This window comes from Taurulus bubalis, assembly GCF_910589615.1.
Source record: "Taurulus bubalis genome assembly, chromosome: 16".
Classification (NCBI taxonomy): domain Eukaryota; kingdom Metazoa; phylum Chordata; class Actinopteri; order Perciformes; family Cottidae; genus Taurulus; species Taurulus bubalis.
The window spans coordinates 3,254,837-3,280,323 of record NC_136604.1 but is presented as its reverse complement, the minus strand read 5'-3'; the positions used below and the strand labels follow the sequence as shown (position 1 = coordinate 3,280,323).

Here is a 25,487-nt window from a genome sequence, read left to right as displayed (position 1 = left end):
TGGTTGTGTATAATTGAACATTGATGCTCTGAATCTCTTCTTGTGTTGGGTTAGTGAAGAAAGTCAAGAGAAGTTGCTCCGTTTCATTCTTTTTGTACTTTTGTCTTGCTTTTCAATAAATTACCCTTAAATCCAGATCTCTGTGTCTTGTTGTGATTCCATCTGTGACGGGAGATCAAATACATGACGATGATTCTGTGTTTACTGTAAACTGTGATCTTCACTTTATGTTCAAGGATCATAATCAGAGAACATTTCTAAATTATGGTTTTTGTCAAAGCTTTCTCCATGTAGTGATTCAGTAGCTACTATGAATTTAATATTTAGTATTCTCCATTGTCACCTGTAGATAATACAACTAAAGAGCAGGAAGAATTCATTCAAATGATTCATGTTATATCTGATTTATCGTGTGTGTGTGTGTGTGTGTGTGTGTGTGTGTGTGTGTGTGTGTGTGTGTGTGTGTGTGTGTGTGTGTGTGTGTGTGTGTGTGTGTGTGTGTGTGTGTGTGTGTGCTCTTCTTCAGGCTGCTCATGTGGTGCTTTAGTTTTCCCCTGTAAAAACCTGTTGCACTGAAATCTGCCCGGCAACTGATGACTTTACTTATTACAACAGTCAGGAAATTCTCCAGTTGTGTTGCTGCTCCAAATCAACTCTATCCTTCTACTAGATGTAATGTATTATTGTGATGCCCACATACTATAGTAAATAGCCTTAATACTACATATCATTAATATAGCTGTGATACTTTGTGCGGCCTGTGATCTTACATTTATTTTTAAATAAATATATACATTTATTTAAATTACTGCTAGCTTTCTGTGACCTTTGAAGTTGAACTGAAGTGAAAGAAAACAAACATCCTCACAGACCTGTGAAGATTAAGATGATTGAGCTTTTTCATGAAGAACAATAAACCTTCTTGGACAAAACCTATGTGGCCGAGTTCTGCCTGGAAACAGATGACAACACAGCCGTTCTCACAAACATGTTATTGTTCTGTGCTACACTTTAAACAATAAATTATGTAATAAATGCATTATGTAAAATAAATATACAAACGTTGTTTTTTCATGATTTATATTTATTTATATGGATGTATTAGTCAGACACTGGAGCAGTTATCAGCAACATGATAGCTTTGGACATCTCACCGAACACGTTTAGTTCTGGAAAGGAGGTTTAGCTCTTCCTGTATGTTTTGGTCACATTTTGCCAGATAAAAATAATAAAACCAAATTCTCTCATCTAAAATGTTTCTTCTACAGCTCAATGTGATTATTATTTTTTAAACATAGAATATATGATAATCATAATTGAGTAATGTGGTTGGCAGTAAAATGTGGACAGAGACATGAAGAACTGCTGGAGAAAGGATGAAAACGCCTTGAAATCTAATTCTTCTCATTTTCAGTGACATGTGACTCACTCAATCTTCTTCATCATCATCATCATCATCATCATCATCATCATCATCAACAGCTCAGGTCATTCATTACAGGACAGGCTTTAATTGGAGCTGTGTGTTGCATTGGTACGATTAATTGAACTTATTATTTGTCTGCTCAACACAAACCACAAACTGCTACACGGAACCGTGTGAGAATCAACAAACACGGTACCTGCACTACATGATATAAAGAACAAAAATACCAAACAAAGATGCTAACAGTTTCGTGCTCTGACATTTCATGGAGGCAGAATCAGAAACGGACGACATGCTTGACTTTCTTCTAGGAATAATTGAAAAAGGTTTGGGAAAGACATTGGTCGTATTTCCAGTCCTGAACATTCAGAACATTCCCTTCCTGTAGCGGTGGATCAACTCTGACACGTCTTCCTTACACACCTTTATCCAGCCGTCCTCCTGCATGTGGTACACTAGACAAACACACACACAACACACACATATTACCACGGATGTACACACAAAGACCAAAAGGACGGTTTCAGTGCTCCCAGTCCATGGCTCTATCACATGCAGTTATTTTTGTTATGCATCTATTTGAAAAGTATCAGAAGAGACATGAGAGGAGAGAGAGGGCCGGACGTGAACCTGGTTTGAGTTCATAGGTCGACTCAGTGCTTCGACATGAGGTCGCTTTCTGTTTGGTTGCGTTCATTTATGCTTTTCTTGTGAGCCTTGTGCAGAAGAACGCTCGTAACAGTCGTGTGTGTTGGGGTTGTGGGAAGCCCTTTTTGTGTGTTCTTGTTGATGCTATCATCTTGTGTCTTGTGCCCTTTGGGTTATTTCATTTTATCATCAGTACTGTTATTTGTCTTTTTGTTTTTGGCCTAAATGTCCGTTAATCTCCATGTTTTCGTTTACCACTAAAGTGCACAAAAATACACGTTAATGTCATTAGTTTTGAAGGTTTATTATTACAGCTGAGGAGCGTTCTCAGAGTCTACTCACTGTTGACCACGCCCCCAGAGTAGGCGTCCCTGTGTGTCGCGTGAGCGATGCCGCGGCGGCCCAGCTCATACGCCTCCTCCACCGACATGTCATCGCGGTAGCCGCTGTCCACCACGCCGTAGGCGTAGCTGCTTCCACAGCCGGTGGAGAACATCGGGCCGGACAGACGCGTCCCTTGGTCGTCCACGTAGTACAGACCAGGGCCCTGGAGGAACCGCAGTCATTTTACATCCAGCTCAAAACAACACGCTATGTTGAGAATGCAACCGTTCACTACGTTCCACATGGAGGCGGGACAATAATAGCAGGCTGTCACTTTGGGTAATATTATCAAATTGAGTTTCCAATGAGCTGCTCCATCAATGGGGATATACCTGACTCTTTATGAAATGTGTTTAGAGATACAGGCCAGCTGGTGGTTTCAGAGCCATGTGGCTCGGCGTGTCATGTGTCATACTGAGATGTAGTCAATATTTAAACATGTTGTGGTTTTAATGTTTTTCTGACCTTCGCCAAAGAGGTTATGATTGTTTATTGTTAAATCTACTGGCCTTATTGTCATGCCACTTGGTGTAAGGGCGCAACATGACCTCGCTCTCCGAGGGTCCCTTCTGGTTACCAGAGGTTACATATGGTAATCCCTGCACAGACTCACCCACTCAAACCACAGCTTACCTCGTGGTCCCATCCACAGATCATGCTCCCCATAGAGAGGCCCATGCCTCTGTAACCCAGCATCATGTTGCACAGCAGCTTGGAGGCAGCGGCCACAGAGATCCTCTGCTTGTTCCTCAGCCGGAACAGCCTGGATGGACCAAATGAAAAACTAATCCAGTCAACGCTGAAAGAAAATGCTGGTGATATTCCTCCTGAGTTCATAATAATGCTGACTTTTTAATCCTTTTATTTGACTGTGAAAGTGTTTATGCATGCTTTCATTTAAAAACTATAATCAGCCCCTCACGGTTGTATTCCTGCCTCAACCCGTCATGTTGAAGTTTACATCCTTGTCTGTCCAAAATATCACCACTGCATCATTTTAACCTATTACACATGTGTGTGGAGTTGTCATAATTAGCTTATGAATTCTTGGTTATGGCGGAAAAACAAATGTGTGAGGTCACAGTGACCTTTGACCACCAAAATCAAATTAGTTCCTCACAAAGATATTTGTGATAAAATGACTGTAAAGATACATTTGTGTGATTGTGAAATCTAGTTCTTCATTTCTGTTCACATTAGAACATTAAATGATAAAAGATCAATATTCAAAACGCTGCGTGACAGACCTGCATTCTTTGGCCAGCAGTCTCTCCCAGTACTGGCAGTCTGCGGCGCTGCCCGACATGGTGCCCAGCAGGTAGGGGTTGATCTCTATGACCTTGTTGACGTCGTTGGACGCTGCAGAGCCGTGACACACGTGGGCAAAGGAGACATTTTGTGACCAAGATTACAGTTGAAGCATGAAGGAGTGTAGCAGCACCTTGGTTACATGTTCCTTGAGTTAATGAGACTCTTTTTGATATGATGCATGGGCAATATGACTCTATAACTCCTTTCTTTCCTTTACAGAAGCTAACACATCACATTACATTTTGTGCAGTACTTTTCTAACCTTTCCCAAGGCTGCATATGAAGAAGTAATAACGTGTCCACCCAGGTCTTGCCTATATATTTACCCAAGTAACGGCCTGCTGAGGCTCTGGAGTCCACAGCCACGATGACTCCATGTTTGAACTTGAAGGCCAGGGTGGTCGTACCGTGGTTCAGGTCAATAGAAACACCACCGTCACGGTTGCAGGATTTGAGAAACCCTGAAGGCTAGAATGAAATGAAGAAGAGATCTCAGTGGGACGCGTGCTGCGTAATGGCACTGTGTGTGTGTGTGTGTGTGTGTGTGTGTGTGTGTGTGTGTGTGTGTGTGTGTGTGTGTGTGTGTGTGTGTGTGTGTGTGTGTGTGTGTGTGTGAGAGAACATGAAAGTGGGATATCACACATAATGTAATATTCTTTAACAATAAGTTGCGATAGTTATCATGAATGCGCCACACTTAAAACCACGGACGCGTAAAATAAATTTCACCACAGCGCGTCTGATGCTTCACGCGCGTGGCAGCACCGGGAAAGATGCAGAGGATTAATTTTGAGGCGAAATGATACTCACGTCGACACCCAGAGGCACAGCAAATTCCTGAGTTTTGGTCCCGAAATCGTAGTGGTTGGTTCGGTCGAGGAGGCGCGTCTGTCCCGCTGGAAGAATCTGCCCACGGAGCTCAGCATACTGCGTAAAACCAGACACCTGTAAGAGAGCCATGATGTGCGATATTCTAATGATGTGCTATTACAGTCTCGGTGTTAAGTTTTCCAAAATGACGAAGGCGACTGAAGAAGCGTCACGGATAATTTCCTGATACACGGGACGAAGAATCCGAAAGTGAAAGAGTTTAAGCTTTTCATTGTCGTGCTGTCCGCCACGCAGACAAAGTCAGCTCCAGCTCCACGACATCGACCAGTAACTGATTATGAATACGTTTGTCCAATCTTTTTCATATAGCGTAAACAGATAATGGACACAAATAAAAATAAAAACAAGACACTGTGGCATTCATCTTACTGTAAGTAAAAAGATGTCTCATCGACCAATAGGAGAGCTGCGTGTGTCTCATCATCAGTGTCTGAGCAGAACAGCAGCTCAGGTTTGGGGAAGCCAGCCGAGGTCAATAACTTCATTCATATTTATTTATTAATTTATCTTATTGTGTGTAGGTGTGGGGGTCAACCTATAAAACATCTATAAATTCAACAGTTTTGTTTAAAAAACGAGCGATACCCATCATGAATAATGATGGTTACTGTGGTTACTATGAGCACACACATCCTTTATTTGTCAGATCTCATGTTACGAAATTTGCTATATTATAAAATAATGCAGACAATGTACAGAGCTGAAGCAAAGTCACTGACAGACTGTGCACAAAGGTTCATTTCAATTCATATAGTGTAAATATAATTTAAGAGAAAAGGGGTCGTGATTTCGAGCCTCACCTTGGATAATGGTACTCTATTCTATGGATGACTCGGTTAAAGTAAGTAAAAAACTAAAAAAGGGATCAAAAGAAGATGCATTTCTATTGGAGTTCAATTATGGAACTAAGCTAACATGAATGTAAGAACGGTCAACTCAGTTTTGGTTTTCAAAAGAATTGTTTATAAACAATTTCTGAGGGTTACAAGTGTGAATGAAATGTATATATATATATATATATATATATATATATATATATATATAATTTTTTTTTTCTTTAAATCAAATGAATTATCTGATTTAATTGATAATACTTTAGGATAGGAATATATAAGCATTATTCTTCTACCTATACCTTTTCAGTCTTTCTGTTTTTGTGTATTCAATTGTGGCTTTACTTATTGTATTGTAATGACTGAATACAACACACAAACAAACAAACAATACGTGTTTGCTTTTCATATTTATAAAAACACAGTGTATCTACTGTAGTTAGGTTGATGGCCTGTCAATGACGTATTATGGCGTCTACATTAACACATAAGCCCTTCTTTAGATTGGGTCTTCATCAGAAGTGAGGCCTGCTGTTTGGGGCTTGCAATAATATATTAATAATACATTCGGTAAATAATTACAAAACATGAAAAGAAACAGCAACAGGAGTCAAATATAATTTCACTCAAAGATGTTTTTAATTATTATTCCACTTGCTTCTCATTTGCTGTATCACAGTCTCTCTGTTTACTGTATTTCTGCCACATCACAGTAAAGCTTAGAAACAGTGATGACAATGTTCATCAAATGTCTGAGATGTGTTCACTGCTTACATTTAAAAACGAGTGTATGACAATGCAATGAACTCAAAGACTTTGTGACGTGCATCGCGGCTCAGGCTGTGTCTAACTGCTGCACGGCCTCCTCCACCACCTCCAGCTTTAAGGGGACGACTTCCTCTGTCAGAACCGGGGTTGTGCCTGCACCATATTTGTATTTTGTTTTCCTAGGAGAGAAGAAGAGATGGATGGATTTCATTTAATAATAAAAAAGCTAAGTAAGTCACAAACACACACAAAAAAGTGAATACATATGATGTTTGCCATTCAACATAATCTCCTCTTTTAAAGGAGCAGTGTGTAGGGTTTAGAGGTATTTATTGAAAGAAATGGAACGTAATATCCATAGCTATGTGTTCATTCGTGTATAATCACCAGAAACTAAGTTATAGCTCCGAATCAGCCCTTCATGTCTACATAGGGAGCGGCTCCTCTTCATGGGGTCCGCCGTGTTGCCGACCAGAAGCCTTCGTGTTTTTACGTCACCTGAAGGCCACCGTAGTTTTCTGACACACTTGGAAAGGTACGGGAAGCAATCTGAAACCTCATCACGACTAAATCCTGCACACTGCGCCTTTAAGGATCCGTCCAGAGAGCAGGTCCCACTCCTACCTCTTGTCTCTGTACTCGGACACCTGGTACGGTCTGATGTAGTCCACGCCTTGTCTGGTGATGACACAGAGGTCGATGTTGTTGCCTGAGGCGAGGTCACTCATGATGCCCGCGTGGATAGCGACACACACCAGCTTCTTCGCCTCGTCCAGCTGAGAGAGGGACGAGACATCAATTCCCAAAATACTGACCCATTCTTTCTTTTTTTCTATTTGGTAATTCAATAAGGACTTTTTTACATTTTCGCTATTTGCATATAAAGGCTTATTTAGCTAAATGGCCACTATATCAATTAAAGATGCCCAACCATACATGAAATTATTTTGTGATCGTGTCTAAATGATCTCGACTATCAATTCATGTCGCCATAACAACAGCTGTCCAGGTGGCGTACCTCCAGGTCGGGTTTGTACCCGTCCTCTAGAACCCCAAGAGCAGCCAGATCCCCTGATCCTGTGATGAAACAGATCAAATCAAATGTTCTTTATAATGGTGAATGATATAAAATGCTATAACATCTGATACTCATATATAAAATAGAACAGGTTTTGGGGACAGAGAAAAGAGCGTTGCGAAAAACACCACCGGCAAAGAATCTCGTAAAAAGCTCCCACAATGCTTAGAGAATATTGCTCTAACGCGTACATACCCATCGTTAGGTAAGGCATCTTATTCACGCTGCCATACGGCCCCACTGTGTACAGGTGGTTCCCAGTGCAATCTACTCCTCCCAGTATAAGACTGGCACCAATTTGTCCGTGATACCTGAGGGTCACACAGATCGGAACGGGGGAATTATTTAAGGAACTGTGAGTTTAACTCGTTCACCTCTAGATACAAGCGCATGCACACACCTGTACAGCATATCCTGCAGGATGCTGACGGCCATGACGACGCGAGGGTTCCTCCCGCTGTTCAGAGAGAAGATGGTGAGGTTGGAGGCGAGGAGGTCCGTGGTCTTCTCTGTGTCTGCTGCTGTGCCTGCTCCACAACAACTACGGAGAGAGGGATGAGAGGCATTGGGAAAGAAGAGATGAGGGGAAATAAGAAAAAGAGGACAAAGCTACCAAGAATCGGGAAGAGAGGGAAAGATTAAAGAGAAGAGAAAGTGGGGACGGCTTCTTTTCAGCAGCTGTTTGGCTTCAACAGTCACAGACATTTATCATACAAAAACACATCTCCCTCAGTATCCTCCATATCCCAGAATGCAGTGCAACCACAACACAGATTTGGACAATCTGTCATTTCTGTATTTACAAGTCTCTCTGCAGTGGATTCTGAACAAGAAGTCACACAGGAGGGTTTACCCTCCAGCCGTAACACAAGGGCACTGTAGGGCATTCTGGGATATGTAGTATACTAGTAGAGGAGGCCGTTTATGGGACCATGTCCACACAAAAAGGAGCACACATTATAGCCTGATAGCAGTGAGAGTATTTTAAAGGTTCAGTTAAGGTTTCAGCGTGGAGGAGACTTACTACATATTTGGAGCAATGTAATGGATCTTAGAGCACGTCTTGTCAGCCACCACTTCACTGGATGTGGCTCTGGTGTCGGCTCCCAGGACCACTCCATCCTGCACCAACACGGACGGGTGGGGAGCTTTATTACTCAGATCATCAATCATTTATCAAAGTTATGCATCGTGGTAATGCAGTTCCAGTGATGGAAGGGAAACAAATAGTCTGGTATACTTTGATCAACAGTGTTAAAGAATCCAATGTAGGACTTACGGACTAAATGTTCTGACACATTCCTATTTTTACAGGCGCAGATTTACAGCTTTATATACTCGCCTTGAACACCACTCCTGCTATGGTGGTGCCTGTTTTCAGAGGTTTGGGTGTCCGTCCATCAAAAAGACCCTCTAACGCAGCATTCCTAGAGAGCGGGAGGAGGGGGGTCACAGAGAGGTCAATTTATGAATACATGTATTCTATATAATAACCGTGAACACATCATAACTATGTGGTTTCTTTGATCAAACTGATAAACAAGCAGAGACAAGTTACTTTCACTTTTGATCCCGGAAAAAGCAAACCAACAGTTTAATTTAAATTTAAAATAAAAGGTGCTCTAAATCGATCTGCGGCTCAGAAGAAGGAAGCAGAAGCTCATACCTGGCTACATTGTCGAAATTAAACCCCGCTGCGGGGGTTTCGAGGACACTTGATAGCGCCATAGTGGAAACTGGACTGCGGCTTCTCTGCGCGTCCCGATGCGCCTGAGGTCGCTGTTCGGAGCGTCACCTCTCCTCCTTCTCTTTCGGTTTTGCTGTGAAAATGGAGAAACGCAGCGCGGACTCACAAGTCAAAGGAGTCAGCACAGGGGTGAGTAAACCCGGACCGGTTCACGGGTATCTTTGTCACCAAAGCCCCGCTACGCGTAAAATGATTTATGAGCGACTCCGCGGATGAGCAGGTGAGGTTACCTGAATAGTGACCAAACAAACACGAAGCGACTGGACGTCTCGCGTATTCTAATATCAGAGGAGTGTGAACGTTAGCTCTGGATGAGTTTCATCTTAACATTTCTACAAAGAAACCTGCCGACGCTTATATTTTCAGTTCAAAACTCGAAATCCCAGGATTCATAGCTTTGCTCAGAGTGGCTGAAATGGACACGAAGCCATGAGACTTGTCAGTGATGCTGTATTGCCTCGTGTTACATTGCTCCCCTGTCGTGCTCATTGTAACTACTTCTTCATTGCCCCTCAGACCACCATCCTGGCTGCCACTTTTGATGGAGGGGTCGTGATTGGTTCAGATTCCAGGGCTTCCATTGGAGGGTGAGGATGTTGGGACACACTGAAGATGCTTACATTGTAAAACAACCAGGGTTCTTACGGTCATGGAAAACCTGGAAAAGTCATGGAATTTTAAAATGGTTATTTCCAGACCTGGAAAAGTCCTTGAAAAAAATAAAATCCCAAAAGTTTAGTAAAAGTCATGTAAATGTGTTATATTCATGTGTTCATGTCGTTCATTTACGCTGAGTTTGAAATAATGAATATGCTTTTAAAAGAAAGACTCAAAATATAAGCAGGCATACATACAGGCATCTATATAAATGTTTATTCTTTTAATCAAACTATTGTCTCATTCATTTGTGTCATTTAAGGTTTACTGTATGCTTTGTGTTCTCATTGTTAGTTTAAATACTACATTTACTCACTTTTTACTGTTTACACCCAGATTTCACTAAATGTTTGGTCATGGAAATTTGGTTTAAAGTCATGGAAAAGTCATGAAACCCATTGGTCAAAATGTGAATGAACCCTGAACATATTTCAAAAGGTCATTGTGACTGTAGTGGTAATCCTAGTCCCTCTCTCTCTCTCTCTCTCTCTCTCTCTCTCTCTCTCTCTCTCTCTCTCTCTTCAGGGATTATGTATCATCTAAAACCATCAACAAGGTGATTCAGATTCATGACCAGATCTACTGCTGCATTGCTGGCTCACTCGCAGACGCTCAGGCCGTCACCAAGGCTGCGAAGTCCCACCTGTCCTTCCACAGGTGCCCACACCCTGTGTCCCATGAACACACCAGCACACGTTACGGCAGCATGAGACAACCTGCATTGTTCACATCACACATTGAAATCACGCTTGGTTAATCCCGCTGCTCATTTGGGTTATCTGTATTTCTCCATGACGAAGACATCACCGTGCATCGTCATGCACAGTTGTGTGCACGCAAACTAACACAAAATGTGTGTGTGTGTGTGTGTGCTCCGACTGTCTCACACACACATGCAGTAAACACACTTGTAACACTGCTTCTCTTACCGACACACCGTTTTAAAATGTAAGATAATAGAATCCCCCAATCCCGATCCACAGTGTGCAGATGGAGACCCCTCCACTGGTGATAGCAGCAGCATCGGTGCTGCAAGAACTGTGCTACAAAAACAAAGAGGAGCTGCAGGCCGGCTTCATCACCGCCGGCTGGGACAGGAAGAAAGGAGCACAGGTAGGAGATGGTGATGTCAGTCAAACATCAGGGAAGCAGCAGCATGTGCAGCTGCATCACTGATATTCCCCGCCCCTCTCCAGGTGTACGTGGTGTCTCTAGGCGGGATGTTAATCGGTCAACAGGTGACCATCGGTGGCTCAGGCAGCACCTACATCTACGGATACGTTGACGCCAAATACAAGCCCAACATGAGCCGAGAGGAATGCCTACAGTTTGCCACGAATGGTACTGTCGAGTTACTTTACTTGTGCACCCAAACCTAAATATGTTGGTACTTGTTTTGTCAGTTTTTTTAGGGGAAACTGTGTTTGGATTGAATGAAAATGAGAATAAGTGTTCTGTAAATGTTTGCTTGGTCTGTAACGGTTAAAAATGTGAAATGAGAGTTTTGACACAATGATAGCTGAGAAGAAGGCTGAGAGAAAGTTTTTTTTAGTTCAATTAATTGTGTGTCTTCTTGGTCTCTGTTGGGAGGGTATCAGCAAACTGTGTGCCGTCAGTTGTTAAAGTTGACCTTTATTCCTCCTGCTTGTTGTTCCTCTCCTCCCTCTGCTTCCTCTCACAGCTCTGGCTCTTGCCATGGGCAGAGACAACGTCAGCGGAGGCGTGGCTCACCTGGTGGTGATCACGGAAACTGGGGCGGAGCACGTGGTTGTCCCTGGTAACAAGCTGCCCAAGTTCCACGATGAGTGACAGCCTCCGACAACCAATGACATTTTGACCAATGGTTTTCTCTGGGGGGGGGCGGGCTTTTTTCAAGTTATTGTTTTGAAATCTCTGACCCACAATCTCATCAGTAATGTACGTATTGCACTGGGATGTAACACATTCTACTGGCATTCACACACGCACACATACGCACACACACACACACACACACACACACACACACCCACACACCTGAAGAACAAGTCAAGACAAGACACGAAATGATTAGTTTCCTGCCAATGAAAAACTTGTGAATGTGGAATTCTATACCAAACCACACAATTCTACTTCCAACTCTTATAATTCTATTATAAATACGGCTCTATCTGCTCTTTTCTCTGTCTAATTACATTTTGTGTATTTGTTCTCTTTTTTTTAATATGTGGAACAATTTGAAATATAAATAAACCTTTTCCAAAACCTCATCGTTCGTCCTCTCACTTTCTTTGAGTCCTGTGCTGTAAAATATCTTCATGGATATGGGGTGTGTTCTGTAAATTAGTCATGTTTCAGGTTTTAAAATGTTTTATTCTTGCATATGCCTTTAATGTCCCGTGGCAATGCATTGACACACAATTTAACAGTTAGGCCATCACACAGTCTAATGCACATTGAAAGACGAGGTCATCACTTTGTGATGAAGAGCGGTGGAGGCAAAAGAGCTTTTCAACATGTGTGAAAACAGTCAAAGATAATTTTGTGCATTTTGTTCACAGCTCTGTACTCTTCAGCTGTAACTGTATAAATCATGGGGAGTGTTTTGAGTGTAACACAGCTGTGTGTTAATGTAACTACTGACTCCAGTACTGTACGTGTACTTACTACCTCGTTTCTTTACATGCCATCTTTATACCACATTTATCTGACAGCTTTAGTGACTTTACGAATAAAGAGTTTTCCACACGAAACAAATGAAGGAGGGGAACCCCCCCCCCTTCCCCACACACACACACACACACACACACACACACACACACATGTCCCCAGTGGCAATGACAGCGATGCGTTATGCGTAAAGAGGAATCTCCACTGAGTTAATTGTGCGCATTTCAGGTCACCTCAGTTGTTTGAAATACGGGTACGCGCAGCTCGTTGCAGAGGAGGAACAACTTCACTTTCAATTTCGATTTAATCCTGAACAACACGGAGGCCAAACGCGTCGAGGACCCTGTTAGAGCTGCAGAGGGTTTCCTCGGAACACTTTGATTACACCGGGACTGCTCGCCTGAACGTTTCGGTTTACGTCGGGTTCCTTTACTTCGCGTTTCAGACGCGTGTTGTCGTTAGTCGTTACCAGAAGTGCGTCACTATGTTGGAGGAAACGGGGCCGGAGTGGCTGTCCGAGGAGGTGAAAACCGGGGTGAGTAAAGATCCTTAACGGACGTGAACCGCTGGCTGACTCCTGGGACACGTGCATGCGGAGAAGCGGGTGCGTGTGATGAATTGTGAATGACCCCCCCTCTTGTTTGTAGACGACCATCATCGCCATAGAGTTCGATGGAGGGGTCGTGCTGGGGTCTGATTCCCGAGTGTCTGCAGGGTAAGTTCGTGCGTGCGAGTGCGCGCGCACCAGGTGTTCGCATGCACGAAGACTTTATTATTTATTGTGTCTTTACTAAGACACAATACATCCTCTTCATCTTCCCTTACATCTTCCCTATATGCTTTCCTTACATGCTTTCCTTGCTCTCTAGATGAGAGATAAGTACAAGTACTGGGACAATGACATGCAATTGGGCTTTTAAGTGCAAAAAGTAACTATAGGTGCAGATAAATGTGCATGTTTATAGTGATAATATATAGATATGAGGTAAATAGCAAGATATGTACAGGAAGCTATGATTAACCCACACTCCTCCTCCTCATCCCTCCATCAGGGCGTCGGTGGTGAACAGGGTGATGAACAAGCTGTCTCCCCTCCACGACAAGATCTACTGTGCTCTGTCGGGCTCTGCAGCAGACGCTCAGACCATCGCTGAGATAGTCAACTACCAGCTGGATGTCCACAGGTGAACGCACAGGCCGACAGACCTGCTCACCTTTTTGTCAAATATCCCACGAGGGCAGCGTATAGTAGTCCAACTCGGTTTGGAGGCGCCTTCCTCCAAACAGAGAAACAGCCCATAAAATGAGCAAGGACCTGCAGTATATTTCACACCTTTTATGTTTCCATATAATTGCTCAGATAATATAGTTTCCATTCACAGTGCAAATGCCGTGGCTGAATACCATAAAGAAAATTCCACCGAGTGAAATATTTTAGCTCTAAAGGATTCACATTGATCACCTGAGTTTCAGCTCTGGCGGCACCTTAAATGTATTATATTGGACTTCAAAAAACATCCATACATGTAAACCACAATGCACACTGTGTTTGTCTTTTACGTCTTCCTCCGTCAGTGTTGAGATAGACAAGGACCCCCAGGTTCGCTCAGCGGCCACTCTGGTGAGGAACATCTCGTACAAGTACAAGGAGGAGCTGTCGGCACATCTCATCGTGGCCGGCTGGGACCGAAGAGATGGGGGACAGGTCAGTGAACACATGTCGATGGCTCCGGTCTGAAAGGAAGAGATTCAAGCCTGAAACAAGAAAGATTACTACAAAATGAGTTTCATACCAGAGACGATCACAGATTAAACTCAAGTTATATATTATATCTGTTTTCTTATTCACCATCTGGTTAAAATATGTTCATTGTAGGTCTGAACAACAAAAGGACCTCAAACAACTGTCTTCAAAGATTTGAACTGTTGTTTCCCTCAATAACTTTTATTTTGTATGTAGTTAAAATCAGAGAGCTGGAGAGAGGAAACACTTTTTACAACACGTAATGAAGAGAAAACATATTTATATTGTGGGTTATTTCATAATGTTGTCACAATCAGAATTTCAAAACATACAGATGTAAATAATAATTCATAAATAAGACGCATTCCGCCGGTAGATATCGATCCTGCGCGCATAAGCAGGACACATCACAGTGTATAAATACACACACTGTGTATAAATACTCAATGCAGTTTGTTTAACAGGTAACAGACTACAGAGAATACATCTCCACTCTGACAGTGATGATAACTGTGTCTTTATTAGCAGTTGGAGTTTAACACTATTAAATCAACTTAAAACATACGATCAATTTTATCAATATTTTAAGTGCTTTTTTTTATTGGAATGTTCGCTAAAAACGGTCCGATCAGAAAACAACTCTGTTACACTGATCATGTGTTCAGACACAAACTCCGTCAGCTGTTGAAGCGACTGACATCTGATCAGACGTGATCAGATGTCAGTCGGCCGCAGTCATCAGAAACCGACGTCTCATGTCTGTTAAAACATATTTCCTCGTGTCCTCTCTCCTCGCTTGGTTTCCTTGCGGCTCTCCGTGCATCCCTGGTGAGGGACTAAGACGCAAGGAAAGGACGCAAGTGAGGGAAACGGGGATGCAATTTAGAGACCTGGGATGTACCCCTTGTGATCTGTCTCCCGTGCCCTTTGACCTCTCCCAGGTGTTTGCAACCCTCAGTGGTCTCCTGACGAGGCAGCCCTTTGCAGTCGGAGGCTCTGGCAGCTCATACGTCTATGGGTTTGTCGATGCTGAGTTTCGCAGGGGTATGAGCAAGGAGGAGTGCCAGCAGTTTGTTGTCAACAGTAAGTCTTTTTTTCTCTCCATGGAAAGCATTATTATTATTGGATGGAGAAGGAGAAACCAGACATTTGCTGCCTCCTTACTCTGTTACTCTGTTCTGTTAAGTTACGTAACACATGCTGTCCTCTCCTCCCCTTCCTCCCTTCTCTTCTCTTTCTGTCCTCGCAGCTCTGTCTTTGGCTATGAACCGCGATGGCTCCAGCGGGGGCGTGGCCTATATTGTCTCCATTGATGAACACGGCACAGAGGAGAAAGTCGTTCTAGGAAACGACTTACCCACCTTCTTTGATCAGTGATACTTGGAGTTTTGTATTCATCTCTAGTCGGCCAAGCCACTGCTGTTTCACTCACAGCCACTACATACACTTTGGCTCTGCGCTCAGCTAATTCAACCGGCCAACTAAAAGAATTTTCGATAAGAATACTTGTCAACAAAATAATTGCATCGCTCTGTGATACACAAAGATATTACATGTTTAATATCAGGTAATTTTAGCCCCTGCATGTGATTCTAACAAGGTCATCTGACCTCCGCCTCGGGGCCAAGTTCAGGAAAGCTTCAGAGAGTTCGACATGGAATTGTTAAGATGTCTATCTATCTAGTGTTTTGTTCTCCCAAATTTGTTAGAGGACTCATTATTTGGTCAACTAGCAGTAATGTTTTAATTAGTGGATAAACAGGGATGTTTTTTTTAATGGCCGATGAAGATATTTAGAGAGCAGGGCCAATTCTTAATGCAGATGTATTATTGTTGTTGTTTTTTGCATCTGATAAAATATAACAATTTAATAATAGTAAAAAATGAAACACAAATAAATGAGACGAAAATGCAAACATTATATGTGTGCAGTTTTATTGTGGATCTGGTCATTGCTGCTTTGTCAAGGTTGAAATGAGTAATTAAGTTTGCCAACTGATTAAATGTGGGGTCAAAGGTCACTGTGACCTCATGTCATGAATACTTTCACACAGAATTTAAATTATTGCAGCAAAAAAAGCAACATATGAAAGAAATGTAATCAAAAAACTAAACTCATAAATGAAAAATAAAGAGTTTCAGTGCACTTTGATTTAATATAGCAGCATTCTAACAGTAACCTACTGTATTGTGCTAATACAGTATAATGCTGTAAAAGCAATGCATTCTGGGAGGTATAGCGCTTGCTTCCATGATCCTACGGTCAAGTGTTTCTTTTCACAGTAATTTACTGCGTACCGCTGAGAATCATGGGAAAGTAACGTCTATTGTTTTGAAGTTCTCATAAATAATGAGCAGCCAGAGCGGAGTTTTGCAATTCCTCAGTCAATCTTGTCATTTTCTATTTGAATTATAATGTCTTCCGTTTTAATACGTAAATCACTTTAGTTTTACCAGATTAAGATAAAACATTTAAAACTCGCGGCTATTTGTGTTTTCACCGCTGCTCGGTTCGTGCTCGTCGCAGCAGCAGGAGACCGTTCACTACGTGCAGGTGGAGGAGACGCAACACCTCACAATGTTACGATCTATATTTTTATTTTCACCACCACCAGTTTGGGAAAGTCAAGTGGATGTATTATTTTTAAGTTTTGATCTTCAGTCCAGACGAAAAGTGCAAGAAGGACGACTATTAACTACCTGAAGGTAAGTCCAGTTTCAACTTAAGATACATTTTCAAACACCTTTGCTAACATGTAAGTTAGCTTTAGCACATGTTTCCCCATGCTTTTTATGGTTGGAACCATTCATTTGGCAACATTTTGGCTTGAACATGTCAAGTATGTAGAGATCTCCCAAGTCAGAGATTAAGTGAAGAATGTTCTGGAACAAGGACATTAGACATTTTATTGTCATGTATTTGTCCCACTCTTGAGCAAGCAACAAAATATAATGTTCACAGCTGACGACACACTAGTCTGAGCTACTTATGTCTCAGGGATAGAACTTGACTCATGGTTTTAAAAGAATTACACCGCCAAACTGCATGATGGGTAAATCCCGCCCACTCAGTCGCACAGGAAGAGACAGAAAAGTCTCCTGTGCGACTGAGTGGGTGGGCTTTACACATTCCAAAGACGTGACACTGATAAAAACCTAAGAAAAGTAAGTATTAGCAATAAATATAGCACCACTTTTCCAGATTTCTACTCTAATATGCATTATAAACATAAAGTAGGAAAAAGAACGATTAGGCTAACAATATGTCGTGGCCATTAACAATAGTTTAGAAGTGGGTTGACTCACGTTTATTTATTTTTGTTCTACCTTGCCATCCTTTCCAGAAGCTGTGTTGGAATCAACCCAGAGAGACAAAGGCACGTCAGGGAAAGGTGATCAGCAAGAAGAGCGGGTGAACAGTCCAAAAGTGACATCCCTGAAGCCGCATGTGTGCTCCCTTTTGTCTTAACAATGTCCAACCAGGCATTATTTGTGTTTAATATTGAAGTTGGCTATTGGGTAAGCACACTATTGTTCAAGTAAATTAATCTCTTATTTGGATGCTATTTTTTGTCAAACTCAGGCTATTGTAATAAATAAAAATATTATAATGAATATGTCCTTTTGTCTTGTTTATTGTAAGTATTTTTCATGCTTGTTAATTTTCCTGATGCTGACACTAAAAGTACTGTTAAATATGTTTTGAATAATTTAGAAATTTACTTTACATTTGGATTACAACAAGTTACTGTATTTCCATAAGAGAGTAGTGATGCTGTATATGTTACAGTAACTTACAGAAGAAACTGCTGCCAGTAAATTACTGTAATTTGGAATTACAGTAAATTACTGTATAAAAAGAATACAGCAAGCTGCTGTAATCTAGTAAAAACAGTAGAGATGCTGTACATTTTACAGTAATTTACAGGAGAAACTGCTGTCAGTAAATTACTGTAATTTGGAATTATTACAGTAGAGATGCTGTATCAATAGAATACAGCAAGCTTCTGTATTCTATTGATACAGTAGAGATGCTGTACATTTTACAGTAACTTACTGGCAGCAGTTTCTCCTGTAAGTTACTGTAATTTTACATGAAATTGTTTTACAGTGAGCATTTCCTTGTTGCTGACAATGAAAATGTGTTAACTTGCACATAAAAAATAAATAAACAATGTCTGTAGCCTTTTGGCGCTGGCTCTGCGTAATACTATAATAAAGAAATAACCAGTGTCTCAAAATGACATGTATCTGTCTGATTAAGGTTTTTCATAAGGCTTAGTGAGTTAATACATGTAAATAAAAGTGATTGGCCTTCCTTGGACAACACCTGCTGAACAACCAGCTTCACTATAAATAGTCCCACAGAATAAATGAATATACATTATCATTCTGCACATGTGCCCTCACATGCTTCTAATGTCTATTAAGTGACATGTTTTATAAAAGTAAAGACCTTTGTGTCAAATAAATGGCTTTTTTTTTTTTTTTTTTACTTTTTCTTAACAATAAATCAACTTTTCTTCACAATGCAGCCCGTGATAAGCTGTTATGTCATCATGGGGAACGCTCTCTCTGGATGTTAGAACTGCAGTTCACAACAATCAGAGATAGTTCCCGAGTGTAACCCTCAGCTCCTTAATCCTGCATGTCGTTCTGAGCGGATGGGATTTCGGGGAAACCACTAGTCCCGAGCCAGAAAACGAAAATGAAAGTGGCATAAAACATCAGCACAAGACGCCAGCGACAGCGCTGTTTACGCAGACGACCGGAGCTGCAACATGGCAGGAATCACAGCAACAGTGCGCCGCAGAGTCGCAGCTCTGATCTTGGCCGTTTGCGTCGACCTCTCCTTGTTTTACGCAGCGGGGGTCGTGACGACCCGCAGCGAGTTCGGACACCTGGCGCGTCTCTGGGCCCACGCGGCTCTCCGGTGCTCGGTGCTGACTGCCGTGACTCGTCTCCTCCTCGGAGCCCTCGACCCGCTGCTGATGCGCGTTATCGCGGCGCACAGTCTGCTGCCCGCGGTGTTTGAGACCGGCGCCAATGCGCTCCACCACGAGGACACCGAGTGTGGCTCGTCTGCGGATGCGCGCTGCTGGCTCATGTGCGCCGGAGCCTCGCTGGTCGGTGCGCTGTTTTGGGAATTCACCGTCCCGGACGCCGACGATGCCGCCGCCGGTCAGGAGAAGAAGCAGAAGGCCAGGGTGCTGTTCGCGAGAGTCCTGCGCCTGTACAGACCCGAATACCTGCTGCTGCTGGGGGGGCTTGCGATGCTGACGCTGGCTGTTTGCTGTAAGTAGGATGAGGATGATGAGGATGATGATGCTGATGAGGTTTTCAGTCCATAGTAAAGATATGGTACAACTATAAACTAGTATGTTTTTTTAATACTGTCATTGTTTGTTTGTTTGTGTGTTTTATTCAGTCAATCATTACAATACAATACAATATTCTATATAATATACAAAACAGAAAGACTGAAAAGGTATAGGTAGAAGCAAAAAATGCTTATATATTCCTATCCTAAATTTGTATTATCAATTAAATCAGATAATTAATTCGAAATAAAGAAAAAATAAAATAAATATACACATACATCTTCCATGTACATACATTTCATTGTCATTATTTGCACATATTTTTCAGGTTTCAATGTAGGAACTGAAACACTATGATGATGATGATGATGATGATGATGATGATGATGATGATGATGTGATGATTTGCCTGGCTGATGCATCTTCATCTCTCTGTATGTGTCTGACTATGTGCATGTTCCCCCTCAGGCGAGATGTTCATCCCGTTCTACACCGGGAGAGTCATCGACATCCTTGGCACTCGGTATCAGCCGAATGAATTCGTATCCGCACTCCTCTTCATGGGCCTGTTCTCTCTGGGAAGGTACGGGACAATTCTCTCCCCTCCTCATTCATCCACCATGCCTGTGGCTCGCATGGTAATATCTGACGGACTTTCTCTTTTCATACATGTGTCAGCTCTCTGGGTGCAGGCTGCAGAGGGGGTGTCTTACTTTGTGCCATCAGCTCCTTCACATGCAGAATGAAAGTCAAGCTGTTTGGGGCTTTGACCAAACAGGATATTGGATTCTTTGAGACCACAAAGACAGGTAATATATAACATGCAAATATTCTGTATGAATAATTTATCATTGCACATCACGGATTGACACATATAAAGACACCTATAAAGACAGGACAAGAGGCATTTGAGAACAAACGTATTGGACAATACTGAACCAGACGAGTGAAGGAAACAGGGCAGAACGGAGCAGAACAGACCAGAACATGACAGAACGTAACACAACCGGACAGAACGTCATTCCTCTGTGTTTTCGGTGTAGGTGAGATCACATCCAGGTTGTCGAAAGACACCACCTTGATGGCAAGAGCGGTCTGTCTGAACGTCAATGTGCTGCTGAGGACGTTCATCAAGACACTGGGCATGATCGCCCTGATGATGAGTCTTTCATGGAAGCTCACATTCCTCGTGTTGATGGAGACGCCCGTCACCGGCTTCATTCAGAGCATCTATGACACACACCACCAGGTAAAAGGCAGGTTCACATATTGTTGAATTGACATTGAGATCCACAGAATCATGTTCAAGCATCACCATAAAGCTATTGCTAGACATTTTAACTGATCAAAACATTACTTTCAAATTTACTAAGATTTGTACCCATCCTTTTTTGGGGGTTTGTTGTGAATTTGAGTAAATATTAATTATTATGATTAATTAATTATTCTAAAATACATTACCCACCCTAGCCTTAAGTACTCAGATGACTTTCATTGCCTTTTCTTCTTCCTCTCTCAGCGGCTGACCCTGGCAGTGCAGGACTCGACGGCTCAGGCGGCTGAAGTCGTGAACGAGGTAGTGTCCAGTATTCATGCGGTACGCAGCTTCAAGGCCGAAAAACAGGAGGCCCGTCGTTATGACGACCGCTTGATGGACACACACATCCTCAAGACCCGCCAGAGCACTGTCAGGGCGTTTTACCTTCTCGCTCAGAGGGTGAGAAGGTTGTAGCTTTTAGCAAAATTGCATTTTTTTTTAACAACTCATTTAACAGTAGTTCTTCCTGTGTGTGTGTGTGTGTGTGTGTGTGTGTGTGTGTGTGTGTAGTTGACAGGGTTGGCCATGCAGGTCATCATGTTGTACTACGGCAGGCTGTTCATCCAGAGTGGACAGATGACCACTGGCAACCTGGTTTCCTTCATCCTCTACCAGTCAGATCTCGGACAGAACATCAGGGTATTTAACTGCTAGGTTTTAATACATTTTATTGAAAGATGATAGAAAAAACCTTTTTGTAGCTGCTTTTAGTGTATTTATATGTATAGCTTTGAAGCACGTCTAACCAGACATGCCTGTCCCACACTATCCTAAACATTTGATTGCATGCAAAAGTATTCATATTTAATATACTGAGGCTTTGACTCTATAAATGAAACATTATGTTATTAAGTGCTCAGTTTTATGACATTTTTTAGACCCTCATCTACATCTTTGGCGACATGCTGAGCTCGGTGGGGGCTGCTGGGAAAGTGTTTGAGTACCTGGACCGAAAACCTGAGGTCTGCATGGAGGGGAAACTCAAACCGGATCAGCTGACGGGTCACGTGATCATCCGCAAGCTCAACTTCGCCTATCCTACACACCCCGGCAAAACCGTGCTGAAGGTGAGGTCTGAGCGCAGATTTAGTTTAGTTTAGTTTTTATTTGTTCGAGAGGGACAATTGATGAACACTTTAAATTAAAATGTAAATGCACCCAATTACAGCCGCAAGGCTGATTTCCATTGTCTGTCCTCCTGCAGAATGTACAGAGTGTCCGAGAGGAAAAGGTTATGCCAAAGTGCAGTAGTAATCAATTATAGTCTATAGCTGACAATACACAACAGTTCGATAATAAAAAGTTAACATAGTATGAAAAATAATCGCATATATATAAAAGAAACAAGAGAAAATATCACAGTGTAAGGAAGACATTTCACATTCATCATTTTGCACACAGATATATTGCACATAAGGACAATAATTAATTTGCACATTTAAAGTTTCATTCATTCAGATAGACAAGGGGACTTCTTTGTATAGTTCATGGGGGAAAATAATATTTAATTGATTAGTGGAAACAAAGGAAAGTATAGAAAGAGATAGGCTAAAGTAAGGCGTTCCCTCCCAAGTCCTGACAGCTCCTTTTAAATGTATGTGACATAAATTCTATTATTCTGTTTTCATTGTTATCTCCTCGCTTCAGGACTTTTCTTTGGAGCTGAAGTCAGGTCAGATGACGGCACTAGTGGGTCAATCTGGGAACGGAAAGAGCACATGTGTGAGTCTGCTGGAGCGCTTCTATGAGCAGCAGGGTGGAGAAATCCTCCTGGACAATGAACCACTGAAATCCTATGACCACCGTTTCCTCCACAAGAAGGTAATTCATCATTACGGATTTTTTGGCAGAGGCACACTCTTTTGTTGTGCCGTCCTGTCTTGGAGAATACCTGTCTCTTATCTGTGTTTAAATAGTTTTCAGAGTTTCAAATCCAACATTCGACAATCCTACGGAAGAGAAATCTATTGTGAAAAAAACAGAGATTGCTGTTACTATTACTAGCCTTTAGACCAGAATGCAGTTCAGCCACAACACATGTTGCACATTGAGTGCACCTGATGAGTAGACTAAACAGAAGACAACTTAAGATAAGACTATCTTTTATTAGTCCCACAGTGGAGGCTTTTGCAGTATTACAGCAGCAAAGTGGACGGTGCAACAACAAGAGACATCAGTAAAAAAAAAGAGAAGAGGACGTGTTGAACACACCCGCTAAATGGTTCACGGTCCTCTTTGGGAGCTAATCCTTGCATCAGGCATCATCTGATGAGAGTGTGTTTGACAGATTTCCGTGGTGAGCCAAGAGCCTGTGCTCTTCTCGGGCTCCATCAGAGACAACATCGCCTACGGGCTTGCTGAATGCTCATTGGATGAGATCCAGGAAGCAGCACGCAAAGCCAACGCCCATGACTTCATCATGAAGCAGGAGAAGGGCTATGATGCAGGTAACCGTTCCTGTAGAGCTTGATTGATTGACTTTTTATTCATTAATCTTAAAGCTACTAAATTCGAAATACAGAGCATATCTATTGCATCCACGTTTAATATGAGCAGAGCAGTGGTACGAGCTAGCCAGAAGCTCTACAACGCACACTACCACCCGTTATGATTTTATAATGTCGTCCATTTCTCAGAGGTGGGTGAGGGTGGCGGCCATCTATCCAAGAGCGAGAAGCAGCAGATCGCCCTCGCTCGAGCTCTGGTCAGGCAGCCACAGGTCCTCATTCTGGATGAAATAACCAGCTCTCTGGACATAGACAGTGAAAAAAAGGTACGTCACACAACTTCCCTCCAGGGCCAGAAGTCTCTGGGCTGGTATTTCAGATAAGCTCTGTACCATCAGTAAATGTGCAGTCCGTGTTTAATGTATATATATATATATATATATATATATATATATATATATATATATATATATATATATATATATATATATATATACAGTATAGAGGAAGTGCTGCACAATTAATCAATGAGAATTTAGCAATAATGAGAAATTAAATCTTCAGAGCTCAAAAGGTCAAATGTTTTTCTACATGAGAGCATTGCTTTTGCAATGTGGGGCAGTGAAAGAGCAAAATGTGTCAGGCAAATTATGTCCTGTCAGTCCAGAGAAAATGTAATCATAACAAACTGTATTATTAATAACCAGTAAGGAATTTGATCTTATCCATCTGATAAATCCCTGGTCCTGCATGCATGCTCTGTGCGCTCACTGACACAGTCATATTCATTCTCAGTAAATGTTTTGCACAGTTCAATTTTGCATTTATACTCCTTTAAATACAACAAATACATGTAATTAACCTAATGTAAGTAATCAAGTGGTAATTTTCATGGTGATATCTATTAGTTATTGTTTCTTCAAAATGTCTGTCATTTTACAACAAATATCTTTAAAGGAGTTTTTTTCTCAACCTTTGACTCTTTTGTCCTTTGACCTTTGAATCTTAATTGACTCTTCCTGATCCGATGTGAGGTCCCGGCACAGGGATGTCGTATGTACACAGATTGTAAAGCCCTCCGAGGCAAATTTGTGATTTTGGGCTACAAAAGATAAATGTCAACACAATGAGACAATAATTTTGAACCTGGCTTTATCCAATGTTCACATTTCAGTTTTGGAAATTTATTAAATTAGCACTATTTAATAAGATTTGCAAACATTTTCAAAAAACTAATCGTTTCATGGTGAAATCTATAAGTTATATATTTTTTTACCTGGGGTGTCTTCCCTTAAATAATAATAAATCAAAAATGTTTCTTCACTCTGCTCTCACCTAAAAACAGAAAAAGTACTGAAAGACGAATACTTCTGTCTGACTCTGCACAGATTCTGCAGGCCCTGGCGAGGTGTCCCAACCAGACCCAGCTGGTGATCGCTCACAGGCTGAGGACCATCGAGACGGCCGATCAGATTGTTGTGATCGAGGGCGGCAGCGTCCAGGAACAAGGGACTCACCAGGAACTGATGGCCGTGCAGGGGAGCTACTTCAACCTGTACTCCACAGGTTGTGATGCACGTTAGACCACCAGCAGCTAACTGGATCAACGTGTTGCTCCTTTGCTGATATATTGTTTTGTAAATATTATTTTATAAGTATGAGAGATAAAGACGGACATATGTTTTTCAGAAAAGTTCAAACATGTGAAACCTTATCAACTCTAGTCGTGTACTTCTGTTCTTCTATATTTGATTAGATATTGGTTTGATATAGATATGTTTTTCTATTTCCTGCCCTTGTATTATGCTCTGATGAATACAAGTTCAGCAATCAGTTGATGACATCAACTTTTATTTATGATCAGAGGGGCCAAAGGTTGTCTCATGTGTTCGTAACAAATAAAAGATCAATGTTTCAAACCGAATGTTTCTGTTTGGTTATGATTTTCAAGCCTTGTGTCACATTATGGATAAAGTCCTTCTACAGCTGTATGTGTGGGGATATGACCTTAAACCTCTGACTTATTGAACCGACTGAAGTGAAGATAAGACTGAGGTCCTCCTATTAGCCCCAAAAATAAGCTACACTGGGAACTCCGGCCTGCAGGCACGAGCAAGTCAGAAACCCCAGAGTCACTTCAGATGAGCAGCTCAATAGTGAAGACTGCCTCGTTCATGCTTTTGTTTCTCGTCTTCTTGACTTTTCATTCTGGCCGACCAAAAGCAGCCATTGCAAAGCTACAGACATTCAGAACGCTGCTGCCGG

General features: G+C 41.9%; 6 protein-coding genes across 6 annotated transcripts in view; 4 read left to right on the top strand and 2 right to left on the bottom strand.

The window, feature by feature from the left end:
- LOC306748641 (major histocompatibility complex class I-related gene protein-like) overlaps positions 1–135 on the top strand; it is a 10,563-nt gene extending 10,428 nt beyond the window's left edge. Inside the window, exon 9 of the mRNA XM_079231847.1 lies at positions 1–135. This exon is cut by the window's left edge and continues 816 nt beyond it. The gene's annotated coding sequence lies outside the window, so the exon portion shown is untranslated.
- Positions 136–1,083: 948 nt separating this feature from the next.
- On the bottom strand, positions 1,084–4,731 carry psmb8a (proteasome 20S subunit beta 8A). Its single transcript, XM_079232281.1, has 6 exons — positions 4,580–4,731; positions 4,096–4,237; positions 3,706–3,817; positions 3,092–3,221; positions 2,417–2,621; positions 1,084–1,881 (listed from the first exon to the last, which is right to left on the bottom strand). Exons 1-6 carry the CDS (start codon positions 4,727–4,729, stop codon positions 1,793–1,795), a joined length of 828 nt encoding a protein of 275 aa, XP_079088407.1. The 5' UTR covers positions 4,730–4,731; the 3' UTR covers positions 1,084–1,792.
- A 1,398-nt stretch (positions 4,732–6,129) lies between these two features.
- On the bottom strand, positions 6,130–9,167 carry psmb13a (proteasome 20S subunit beta 13a). Its single transcript, XM_079231696.1, has 8 exons — positions 9,006–9,167; positions 8,682–8,766; positions 8,364–8,461; positions 7,740–7,880; positions 7,535–7,650; positions 7,280–7,338; positions 6,886–7,037; positions 6,130–6,440 (listed from the first exon to the last, which is right to left on the bottom strand). The coding sequence occupies exons 1-8, from the start codon at positions 9,065–9,067 to the stop codon at positions 6,329–6,331; spliced, it is 825 nt and encodes a 274-aa protein (XP_079087822.1). The 5' UTR covers positions 9,068–9,167; the 3' UTR covers positions 6,130–6,328.
- On the top strand, positions 9,160–11,992 carry psmb12 (proteasome 20S subunit beta 12). Its single transcript, XM_079231697.1, has 6 exons — positions 9,160–9,215; positions 9,603–9,673; positions 10,269–10,400; positions 10,727–10,856; positions 10,940–11,084; positions 11,425–11,992. Exons 1-6 carry the CDS (start codon positions 9,168–9,170, stop codon positions 11,550–11,552), a joined length of 654 nt encoding a protein of 217 aa, XP_079087823.1. The 5' UTR covers positions 9,160–9,167; the 3' UTR covers positions 11,553–11,992.
- An 859-nt stretch (positions 11,993–12,851) lies between these two features.
- On the top strand, positions 12,852–16,057 carry psmb9a (proteasome 20S subunit beta 9a). Its single transcript, XM_079231698.1, has 6 exons — positions 12,852–12,927; positions 13,040–13,107; positions 13,445–13,576; positions 13,968–14,097; positions 15,078–15,219; positions 15,386–16,057. Exons 1-6 carry the CDS (start codon positions 12,877–12,879, stop codon positions 15,511–15,513), a joined length of 651 nt encoding a protein of 216 aa, XP_079087824.1. The 5' UTR covers positions 12,852–12,876; the 3' UTR covers positions 15,514–16,057.
- Positions 16,058–18,917: 2,860 nt separating this feature from the next.
- On the top strand, positions 18,918–25,087 carry tap2a (transporter associated with antigen processing, subunit type a; the record flags this gene model as incomplete). Its single annotated transcript, XM_079232091.1, has 11 exons — positions 18,918–19,431; positions 19,926–20,040; positions 20,136–20,266; positions 20,501–20,706; positions 20,977–21,174; positions 21,286–21,414; positions 21,654–21,842; positions 22,423–22,596; positions 23,063–23,222; positions 23,412–23,548; positions 24,611–25,087. The coding sequence occupies 11 exons, from the start codon at positions 18,918–18,920 to the stop codon at positions 24,803–24,805; spliced, it is 2,148 nt and encodes a 715-aa protein (XP_079088217.1). The 3' UTR covers positions 24,806–25,087.
- Positions 25,088–25,487: the final 400 nt, after the last annotated feature.

What these genes read in the sequence shown, in the direction of transcription:
- psmb9a (XM_079231698.1), top strand. Translation starts at nt 12,877, where the DNA reads ATGTTGGAGGAAACGGGGCCGGAGTGGCTGTCCGAGGAGGTGAAAACC. An exon ending in CCGAGGAGGTGAAAACCGGG is followed by an intron (nt 12,928 to 13,039) that starts GTGAGTAAAGAT and finishes TCTTGTTTGTAG; the next exon opens with ACGACCATCATCGCCATAGA. An exon ending in GATTCCCGAGTGTCTGCAGG is followed by an intron (nt 13,108 to 13,444) that starts GTAAGTTCGTGC and finishes TCCCTCCATCAG; the next exon opens with GGCGTCGGTGGTGAACAGGG.
- psmb13a (XM_079231696.1), bottom strand. Translation starts at nt 9,067, where the DNA reads ATGGCGCTATCAAGTGTCCTCGAAACCCCCGCAGCGGGGTTTAATTTC. An exon ending in CTGCAGGATATGCTGTACAG is followed by an intron (nt 7,651 to 7,739) that starts GTGTGTGCATGC and finishes TGTGACCCTCAG; the next exon opens with GTATCACGGACAAATTGGTG. An exon ending in GGTACAAACCCGACCTGGAG is followed by an intron (nt 7,038 to 7,279) that starts GTACGCCACCTG and finishes TCCCTCTCTCAG; the next exon opens with CTGGACGAGGCGAAGAAGCT.
- psmb12 (XM_079231697.1), top strand. Translation starts at nt 9,168, where the DNA reads ATGGAGAAACGCAGCGCGGACTCACAAGTCAAAGGAGTCAGCACAGGG. An exon ending in TCCAGGGCTTCCATTGGAGG is followed by an intron (nt 9,674 to 10,268) that starts GTGAGGATGTTG and finishes CTCTCTCTTCAG; the next exon opens with GGATTATGTATCATCTAAAA. An exon ending in CCTACAGTTTGCCACGAATG is followed by an intron (nt 11,085 to 11,424) that starts GTACTGTCGAGT and finishes TTCCTCTCACAG; the next exon opens with CTCTGGCTCTTGCCATGGGC.
- psmb8a (XM_079232281.1), bottom strand. Translation starts at nt 4,729, where the DNA reads ATGGCTCTCTTACAGGTGTCTGGTTTTACGCAGTATGCTGAGCTCCGT. An exon ending in CTCAGCAGGCCGTTACTTGG is followed by an intron (nt 3,818 to 4,095) that starts GTAAATATATAG and finishes ACGGCTCTGCAG; the next exon opens with CGTCCAACGACGTCAACAAG. An exon ending in CTGCTGGCCAAAGAATGCAG is followed by an intron (nt 3,222 to 3,705) that starts GTCTGTCACGCA and finishes TGGTCCATCCAG; the next exon opens with GCTGTTCCGGCTGAGGAACA.